Source organism: Papaver somniferum, chromosome 11, assembly GCF_003573695.1.
Source record: "Papaver somniferum cultivar HN1 chromosome 11, ASM357369v1, whole genome shotgun sequence".
NCBI lineage: Eukaryota > Viridiplantae > Streptophyta > Magnoliopsida > Ranunculales > Papaveraceae > Papaver > Papaver somniferum.
This window is the reverse complement of record NC_039368.1, coordinates 130,522,107-130,532,747: the sequence shown is the minus strand read 5'-3', so window position 1 is coordinate 130,532,747 and position 10,641 is coordinate 130,522,107. Positions and strand designations below refer to the sequence as shown.

The following is a 10,641-nucleotide window of genomic DNA, read 5'->3' as shown; positions in this document are numbered from 1 at the left end:
TGGGTCAACATCCATTGCATCCGATACCCTTTTGAAATTTATCCCTTGAATGGTTCCCTTTTCTCCATACCAAGCTAGATAAGATGGAAAATCCACCAGGAAACCTATGCACGGAGATGCAGAATATATAAACATGTCTCAAGACTCTTAGGACCAAGTATAGTCATTTTGTCTGCTATATATTGTTTCTAAGATTGGGCGATTTTGTTGAGTGTGCATTATCTGTTTTTTCCTTGAGCACGAGGTACCTAATGATATTTTGTGCTCATTAAAAAATTTTCTTTTGCTTCATTAGTTTTCTCCAAGATCTCATATAAACTCACTACAACATTTTTATGGTAGTAGTTATCGACAACGTTTTAATCTGGATTTGTGTATCACATAGAGACAACTGAGTAAACTAGACATATTTATAGGCAACGTAATAAAGAAAATCTCATTGGTATAACATGAATTAATGGAATATACCATTACCAACATTAAGATTGTATGCGACTCAACTGCTGGTTTGTGTGTGAGACATGTATTATAGTACGTATTTGATGTGATCATATTGTGATCATTTAGTCGATGGTGCTCTCACGAAATTGACATGACTGAAACGTGATTTGGGGTATCAATGACAAGGAGAAGTTACGTATCTTATCCAACCACAACATATTATCGACTATTGTGTTCTAATATGTGTCCTTAGTAGCTCGTGAAGTTTGATAGATGAGTTCCAATATCTTATCTTTTTCTATCGATATCTTTTTTTATTTTTACAGGTAAGAGACAAAAATAATTTACAACCAAACAGTACTACAGACAGGGTCGTTCCTGGAAAAAATTTCCCTGAAGTGAATTCATTGTTTTTGCCCCTAAACAACATCAATACCTTTTATACTTATAGAAACATTCAATTAGGGCATCAATCTAGATTCGGGTTGGTTGTTTTCATGAGTTTGTAAGAAAGAGAATTGAAAAAAAGAAAAACTATAACGCGTCGTGATCTGGAAAGAAAAGAAGAAAAACTATAGCACGCCGTGATCTTGGAAAAAAGGAGACAGTAGAGCCGTAGAGCTGAAAAGGAAAGAACCAGATAAAAAGAAACTAAAACGTTTCTTCTCAAAGTTAAATTGTATAGATAATTTTTTTAACCCCTTTAAATTAATGTAACTTATAATTCAATGCAAACTTTTCTTTTTCAATGAAAATCCCCTATTGTTACAAGGGTTTTTGTTGCCCCTGGGCTTTTGTTACCTGCAAGCCCCACTTTGCCTGCTTCCGTATCAGGCCCGGCCCTGACTACAGACGTACGAGATAATAATGTATTGTCGGAGGACAAACATCATTAAAAATGTCCCCATTATAACAAAGAATTAACTGAAATGATAACATGTTTAAAATATCTTGATTTCTAGCTTGTCATTCCTTCCTTTAAAGATTCCACCAAATAGCAACGACCACTTGATTACTGATATCATTAACACGTTTTCCATCTCTTATATATGCGAAATACTTGAACGGTTGGTTCGTGAACTATTTATTTGATCAGAAAATTGGTTAAAAAGATCAAAATTAACAATTCCTGGGTGAGATGGACAGTTAGACTTTCATACTGTTTAGGGTGAGATGGACAGTTAGACTTTCATACTGTTTAAATGGACAAAAATGTAAAAATAGGCAGGATGTAACCAGTTTCATCGTACCCATTTTCAAATATTTTTTCTTATTTTTAATTTACACAGGATGTATCCAGTTTCATCCTTGCTATTTTTTAAATTTAAGCTAGGATGTTTCTTTTTGACCGTTTCACCCAAATTATTTTTTACTCGTCCATTTGAACCGTGATTTAAAAATTTTTGGACAAATGACCCATTTTCAGTTATTTGATGTCCCAATGCATGTGATTATTTTGGTGCAACCAAAATTAGTTTGAGTTTTTGGCCGGTGATATTATATATTCTCACGAAAGTGACATCACTGACATGGATGAAACGTGATTTGGCATATCAACGAGAAAAGTTTACATATCTCATCCAACCTCATAGAGTTTGATTTGATAGGTGCATTCCAGTATCAATTGTTTTTTTCTAAATTTCTATGTCTAGAGTGTGAAATCTAAGAAATTTTCGCGTTGTCAGATCTTAGATGATTTAAAGAAACACAACCAACTATATCATTGATTGGTTGTCACTATATATACAAACACATTTCGGAAATGAAAAGAATTACGAAAGTGAAACAGATTGTTAGATGTCATTGGCACTTCTAAATGACGATTCTGATAATATTGGATCCTCAATAATCCAGCAGTTTTGGAACAAAATAGTTGGTGTAAAATCGTTCGTGTGAATAAGAAATATCGTTACGAAAGACTACCAATAGTTTGGAAGCCCAAGCTGCGAATAAGAAAATGTTTCTGGAAGGAAGCTGGAAGTAAAATGGGACTATTTTTGACCTCCTGGCTCCCCAATGTAGCCAATTAGGTAAAACAGAGGATCTGAGGAAGCTCATGCAAGAAGTGGAGAATTTCGTGGACATCGGTATGCAACAGCTTTTGAAGTATTCTCAAGACTGAAGGGCGCACAATGCATCATTTAGACAGGGCGTGGGTGATCCTTGATGAGGCGTGTTGAAAGAGACGAACTTAGCAAGATACCAACAAAGGATGCGAATCTCATAACTAGTGTGCAAGAAAATCCTACTTTTCTAGGTTGTTTTTGTTGAATTTTAATTTGTGCGAGGTTACTTTCCGGGTGATTTTCATTGTTCAAACCAGGTGATTTTTATTGAATTTGGACTCGAACAGATAATAAATAGGCCATACCCCCGAGTTAGGCGACTTTGCCGCCCTCTTTAGCCGGGGAGCACAGGCTGACACAGGCATATCTACACGACTACAGAACCGCAGAACAAAATCAACAATGCCAAATGAAAAGTTCACTGTACACTCGTTTGTTTTAATACAATTAGGGAAAAACTTGGTAAGAAAAGGAAAAAGCAGAAGATGACATAAACAACATAGAAGGAAAGTACCTAGACAAAACTATATATCATCCTATGCTAACTAGTACTAGATTTACTATATATATATATATTTAGTTACCTGTTTCGTTTCTTCAACTCAACTACCACTACACTTATATTATCTTTACTTCCCTTAGCCATTGCAAGTTCAGCAAGAACTGCCGCAGCGAGTGCAGCATTGCTTGTATGATTAGAAGTCGACGCCGAAGCCGATGATGCAAACTTTCTTGCTACCCTACCTTCGAGACATTTCCTTGCTATGTTGCAAGCCATATCATTTGACATCACATCCCATAAACCATCACTAGCCAATATCACAAACTCATCGCTTTCGGTTCTTGAGGTTATGGTGACTTCAGGGACAGATATGACATATGGTTTGAGGTAGTGATCACCTGCACATCAAGAAACCGTCAGGTATCCACATAACATATTATACAGACTTCTTGGACAATGGTTGTTCATACAAACATAACGAAGTGGCGGGTTTCAAAACCCGAGTGCTCAGCTGAGCAGATGCATTACAAAAGGACACCCAAAATGTTGAACATCCTCATAAATCCACTCAAAGAATCAAATCGCTCTAAAATTCTATACGCCCATGAAATGTACAAAAACAAATAAATTAGATTGTTTTCTGAAACAACACTTGACAAACGAAAATGACTTCAATTTGAAACAGAAAAATGGTTTCCAGATCCTGGGTCAGTAAAAGACGTACACCATTTCCATTTAAACATACGCACAACACGAACATGCACGACCTGGTACTACTATGATTATATATGGTTAACAATATTTGATTTAATTACATACCTATAGATCTAGAAGTAGCAAGCACGCCGAGTACACGATAACCATTCCAATTGATAACCCTTCCTCCAGCTGCTTCTACTCTCTCCATCTCATCAGTCCTGTCAGGCTGTATAAAAATTAATCAACAACCCTATTCTGGCAAGAGTGATTCAAAATTGACCACTTCTTTTTTTCATAGTACCCTAGAATTAATCTCTTCAAACCGATGTTAAATCTGATTCTTATCGACCAATCAAAAAGAAAAAACACGATGAAATGTACACTTCTATTGCCAAACCGCCTCAAATAGGTACACAAAATATTCCGATCAAATCTATCTATGTTCGTATGACACCAAATACACGGCTAATAAAAAAAGATGAAAAGAAAAAAGGTTAATAGAGAAAAATTTACCCTGTGATCCTGGGACAGAGGAATAGCTGTACCACCACGAGACAACACAGCCCTTGAATCACCACAATTGGCAACAATAATTTGATCAGTACTAATCAAAGCAACCACAGCCGTTGATCCTATTGACTTGATCTCTTCATTTTCAACTCCTTCTCCGCTTACTGCATCATCCATCTTCATGAAGCAACTCACCATAACATTTTCCCAATCAATCTCATCACCATCACATGATTCAATCTCATTCACAAGAACTCTGTGTAACTGATCTCTACATACGTTAGCTACTCCCGATCCACCATGCCCATCATACACCGCATAAAAATCATACTTCATTTCCATAACCCCATCATCAAGGTTAAATCCATAACCATGATTAAACTGACGATTAATCTTTAACGAAGATATTAATCCTGGTATTATAGTAACAGTATCTTCCATCTCTCTTCTTCTACCACATACAGATACAGAACCATGCGAGTTGCACCTCAAACCATCTCTTCCAAAATCATCACTACCACCGACTGTATTTACTAACATTCCAACCTTTGGTTTTTTTGGTACATCGTTTTTTGATGCACCAAATAATGAAATCGACGGTACGCACAATCCATCCCTCTTATCATGATCATGATGATCAGTTTGTGTTGTTTGATCAATAATATTTCCCTCACAAGCTGGTACTACCTTGTTGTAATTAATACCACCACAGAACCCTAGTTTCATCTTCATATTTCTCTTCATCATTCCCATCCCACAACTTGTTCTATTATCCTCAACATGATCAGGATCATGATCATCAGAAGGAAAAGACGATTTCAACCGTTTGATTTCTAATCTTTTTCTACGAGCATGTCTTGATTGCTTCAAACATAAATCTTCCACTTTCACTGGACGATTCACTTCCATTTCATTTCCTGTTATCATGGTCTATGAATCTTGAACCCTGAATTTTCACAGTTATTATCAAAACCTAAATCTCAAAATATCTTGGTATGATTAATTTTCTTAGGAAAGTAGGGAGGTCCTAAGGACATTGATTGATTGCCATTTGCCAGTAGCATTCAAAATTTGCAAACAAAATCTTCCAAATCTCTGAATATCTAGTTACGTTGGATGACTATACACCGTTGGATTGAAAAAGTGATTTTCGATGGATTCGACATCTGTGATAAAAGTGTGGCGAAGATTGACTGGTAGCAGATTTCGATGATTTTATGTCTGAGACGTGGACGGTTATGGATCGAATCTGGCAGACACGTGTTTACTACATTTTTGGCGGGAATAATGACGTTAGATATTTTTCTTTCTTGATGGAAATGTGGGGTCCATGTAAACTCGTAGTAACGTGGCGATTGATTTCTAATTAAATAATTGTGTCGTGGAGGTTAGAGATGGATGATGATTCTTCCATTTTTTGGTAACATATGTTGACCACAGAGGTTTGCATGGTGACTCTTCGTAGACACTTGTCACGTACCCAAAGGCTTTGCAATGTGCACTTTTTTGTGAAAGGAGATTGAAATCGGTGGTGGTGTCGAAACTTCAACTCTAAGGTATTCCAATCGGTGGATGAATTGTATGCAAATTTGGGTTTTATATGATTTTTGTTTGTGGCAGTGCGAGTGAAGTAAGAGGTCAGAAGCCTAGTTAGCAATTCGGAATTCGCCAAAGCTTACGAGTATTATACGGTTTTGTAAAATCCAAATTTGGTCCAAAATTCGGTCAACGGAATGTGATTCGTCAGTAATTCGGAACGGTATACGTACGTGTATAATTCGATTTATAAATGTGAGTTCGAATCTGAAAATTCGGTATCTATATATAATAAATAATTAGTATTTATAAAGTCATAAACTAATTTTTATGCATACATGTGAGTTATTTAAAGAAAAAATAAACTTAATATGATGATATTAATAATATATACAACATTAGTCATCAAAGAGGACGTGGTATAGTGGTTTAGATCTCTCTCACCTTCACCTTCAAATCTCTTTTGTCATTTTTGTTTCATAAAAATTACAACAACGTCTAATATTGGGCCGTGTATGCTTGGGAGGCAGTAAAGCCCGAAAAATAGGGACTTTGAAAACATAAAAGCTAAAGAATTTCTGGCGAATTAAGCGGACGTATCATTCGGGATACGTAAAGTTCGTGAACGATTCGCGAATAATCCGGAAATGCCACATAATACGCGTTTTGGATTCGGAGTTGCAAACGTACGCGAATAAAATGGTAAAATTCGCGAATGATTCACGAATCATTCGCGAACTTACTAACTACGGCCAGAAGTGGAGACTCAAATTTCTGACTTTAAACATGATAATTAATAGCGCGTTTGGATGCATATTCAGATGTTGTTTTTCGATTTCTAAAAGTCAAAAAAATCAGAAGTCAGTTTGGTAATAATATTTTAGGACGACTTTTAGAAGTAGAAAAGTCAGTTTTATGTGAAGCAAAATAGTTTTGCTTCTGACTTTTGCTCAAAAATTTGTATCCAAACGCGCTACAGGCTTTTGTAAAATAAATTACTCGAAGATCTTAAAATTGTATAGTCTGAATTAGACGAATAAGAATTTTGTTGAAAAATGTTGGATCCCGTTCGAAAACAATGAGAGAGTTTACTTAGCCAAATAAAGAAATCAACAATCCCGTTTGAAATGAATCTGGCTCTTAGGCAGGTTCCTACGGGGAGGTATAAAAAAGTGAATAAAAAAATTATTTATTTATGTTTGATTGATCTTTATTACATTTTAGGGATTATATAATATTTTTTTGGATCTCTTTGTATTCCCTCCGTCCGACTATTAAGTGACTTATTTATTTTTAGATTTTGTCCCACTATTAAGTGACTTATATCAATAAGCAAGGAGATATTTCTAAAATAATCTTTTAATTGATTATAAGAAATATACATAATTTGATAGGCATGTTTATTCTTACGTAGGTGTTTAAAATGTTTTTCAATGGTATGAAGTTTGTGAACATCCGTGGTGTAGTTTGAGAGATAAATCATTTCAAAATTTCACTAATTATTATCCATAAGGGTATAATTGTAAAAAAATGTTTAAAAATACTCTTTTCCCTTGTTTGCCATAAAAAATGTGCAAACTTGAACTAGATTACTTAATAGTGGGACGGGGGAGTAATAAAAATGTTATAATAACCAAAAAGTAAGAAAGTAGAAGCAAATAAAAACAAAAATATATATGTTCTCTGTGAATCGCGTTTTTGGACTAGCCAATGACCACACGGACACAGAAAATGGACCCTACTGGTTAAGGATTTGCAGGGATACTGTTTACTGGGACCCATCTGTGTTTCTACGGTTTTTGGTTTGTCCAGAAACGTGCTTCACAATTAATATTTGTAAAAACAAAAACGCGGTTCACAATGAATATTTGTAAAAACAAAAATTTATTAAACGATAGAAACTTTACCGTGAGCGATCAAAAGTTTATCGAGAGAGAAAGTCTCAACCGAACGGTCGAGTATCGATCACTCGTTAAATACTCGACTTTCAAATGGTTAAATTACAAATATACCACTTTGCCATGTGATTTTGCTAGTTTGCGAGCACCATAATGGATGTAAAATTGGCAAATCGAACCGGCATTAGCAGAGGTTGTTTTGTGTTTCAGAAATTAATCTGAAAAATCAAAAAAAATAATTTGCTTCGTAGAAAGTTAAATATTTTGTTTGCAAAAATGGTTCTGAAATTGTACATTTAAGCTAATTTATGCAAGTTTTTCTCCTTTTGAAGTCAAAGTTACTTCTAAAATAGTGTCCAAAGGCGTTAGGAATTTAAAGTAAAGTACGTAGACACCAACAGACTACCAGCAAGGGCACAAGCACCAATTTGAGGCATCCTATGTTTTTTTTTCTTTCTGAAGTATCTGGATAGTACATAAATAAATTATCGGAAAAATTTGCTAAGTTGAAAAATGAAAAATTAAATTTTACAAGAAATTTTTGAAGAAAAAAATGTTTTTTGTTACTTTGAAAATTATTTTTACCTTCATTTGCCTTCTCGTTTCCAAACAAACTTTCTGCCTTTGAAAACATCAGTACCGTGTATCATGAAATGGTTTGAAGTGTTGCTGGCTATTGCATGAATAAGTCCCTCTCTTACCGAAGGCAAATGCACACAGATGGTATCTCACATTTAAGACAACTCACGGGCTTAAGTTTATCACAGATGAGGTTACGCTATAGGATGTTCTCGCAGAAGTCAAATTTTATAGACACTTAACGTCTAATTTAGAACCAACTCAATTGGAAGTGTGCAAATCGTGCATGTAAAACTAACTCCTGTTTTGCTTAGACTCATTTGACTTGGACGTCAAAATTGACAGATGCTCATATATTAGAAAGCGGAAGCATTATACAGTGAGATGATGAACATGAATTTTAGCTTTTGATGACAGTGGCGCTGATGAAGAAGACTGTAAATGAAAACATCATCCTTTTTAAACCTTCTTTCTATTCAAGTGCATCATACCTAGGAAATAACGGCCTACAAAAAAAATAACACTATCCATATAGTATAAAATGGAATCATGCAATTGCCTCATTTAGGATAACAATTCATTGATTTACCTTCATGTATATCTTTGTGAAAAAGTAAGAGCAAGCCAAGTATTTCTATAACACCCTGCAGCTTTGGAGTCCTAAAATTTTTCACATTTCTTTATATAGAGCACAAGTATGCTTCTATTATATATAGTCCTGTTTGTGAGAGTAACTCAGGAGAAGCCGAGAAGGTATATGGCTTTAAAAAGAAAATAAATAAGAAAAATAGCTGGCACAAAGAGTATAACCAAACGTAATCAGGAAAACCAACGTCAAGGGTATCTAATTGCTTTAAACTTTTATCTCAAAATGAACTTCAGTTTACGACTTTTAAATTTCATTCAGAACAAAGTACATATTACAGGGAAAACCTCAAACTATGGGTTTAAAAGTAAACAATATATTCTCAAAATGTAGTAAAAATATAGAAGAGAATATATTACATGCGGATAACGTGCACACTTTTTTTTTCACTCTTCCTAATGACAATTGAAGCTGGGTTAGTATTGACATCTCTAATCATATGTGCCACCTAGAACATCACAAATTATACAAAGAAACACTAACACAATTCAGTTAGGACTGATCTTTTTCTCTTCTGGTATGCAAATCTTCAGTCTTTCGACGGACCACGATTATGAGTCACAGATTCACATATTCAAGCCCTCACATGCAACAAACTTAATGAGCCAATTTCTGAACCATGATTATGATTTACTGAAAATTAGAAAAAACAAACAAAACATTTTCAACAAAGCAAGATAAGAAGACTGCAACGTCTATGATGCACCTTCGATATTAAAAGAAAAAAATCAACATGACTGCAGAAAAAAAAAAGAGACTGAGGAGAAACGCCGAGTAAAAGAAAGAGCGAGGGAGAATATATGAGGCGATTAACATAAAACAATATTTAGGGTTTAGGATGTAGAGTTAATACGCCAGCCAACTGGTATCGACAGAGTCGATGTAGAAAAGGTAATTATTGTATCTAAGTTCTGGTATGACACCATCATATCTCCATTTTCGTTATCAATTTCGTAGACCTCACTGTTGTTGTAGTATCGCTACCATAATATTTGTTAGATGATCTTCCCTAGCAAATGTAACTTGTTAGATCATCTTCTCTAGTATCTGTTCAGAATAGAATCAGGGTGACGACAGAGAAAAAGAGGAGAGAACAGGAAAGTGTGGAGAATAGAATTAGGGTAAGGGTTTTGTTTAGTGAGCAGGTTTGATAAGTATGAGTATCGATCACCTACCCCATTCCGTGTGCAGCAAAAATCACCGAAAAGATCTCAAAACACATGAATCATATTGGTCTATATTATCTCAAATGGGGCCAGAAATTCTAGAATTGGAGCTTTGTTAAGCTTTCAACCACAACTCTCTAAATTGGACTCAAATTATATATACAATATGGCCGTACGTACCATACAGGAGTGAGGTGGGCAATTGAAAATGTTGCATGCAGAAGTTGTTTTGCGACGTGTGCGTTGATCCCAGATGCAACAGCTACATAAAGTAGTAATGGTTTCTTGTCGTTGGATAAAGAAAAAGTGATCTAATGAGTTGTTTTTATATATCTTTGCGTTTGGTTGTTTTCATGAGTTTGTAAGAAAGAGAATTGAAAAAAAGAAAAACTATAACGCGTCGTGATCTGGAAAGAAAAGAAGAAAAACTATAGCACGCCGTGATCTTGGAAAAAAGGAGACAGTAGAGCCGTAGAGCTGAAAAGGAAAGAACCAGATAAAAAGAAACTAAAACGTTTCTTCTCAAAGTTAAATTGTATAGATAATTTTTTTAACCCCTTTAAATTAATGTAACTTATAATTCAATGCAAACTTTTCT

General features: G+C 35.0%; 1 protein-coding gene across 1 annotated transcript; it reads right to left on the bottom strand.

Moving 5' to 3' along the window:
- Positions 1 to 2,887: 2,887 nt before the first annotated feature.
- Positions 2,888 to 5,297, bottom strand: LOC113320665 (protein phosphatase 2C 51-like). Its single transcript, XM_026568557.1, has 3 exons — positions 4,222 to 5,297; positions 3,829 to 3,934; positions 2,888 to 3,407 (listed from the first exon to the last, which is right to left on the bottom strand). Exons 1-3 carry the CDS (start codon positions 5,143 to 5,145, stop codon positions 3,088 to 3,090), a joined length of 1,350 nt encoding a protein of 449 aa, XP_026424342.1. The 5' UTR covers positions 5,146 to 5,297; the 3' UTR covers positions 2,888 to 3,087.
- Positions 5,298 to 10,641: the final 5,344 nt, after the last annotated feature.

Coding starts and splice junctions, on each gene's coding strand:
- LOC113320665 (XM_026568557.1), bottom strand. CDS start 5,145: ATGATAACAGGAAATGAAATGGAAGTGAATCGTCCAGTGAAAGTGGAA. Junction 3,935..4,221: donor CTCTGTCCCAGGATCACAGG/GTAAATTTTTCT, acceptor ATTTTTATACAG/CCTGACAGGACTGATGAGAT. Junction 3,408..3,828: donor TGCTACTTCTAGATCTATAG/GTATGTAATTAA, acceptor CTTGATGTGCAG/GTGATCACTACCTCAAACCA.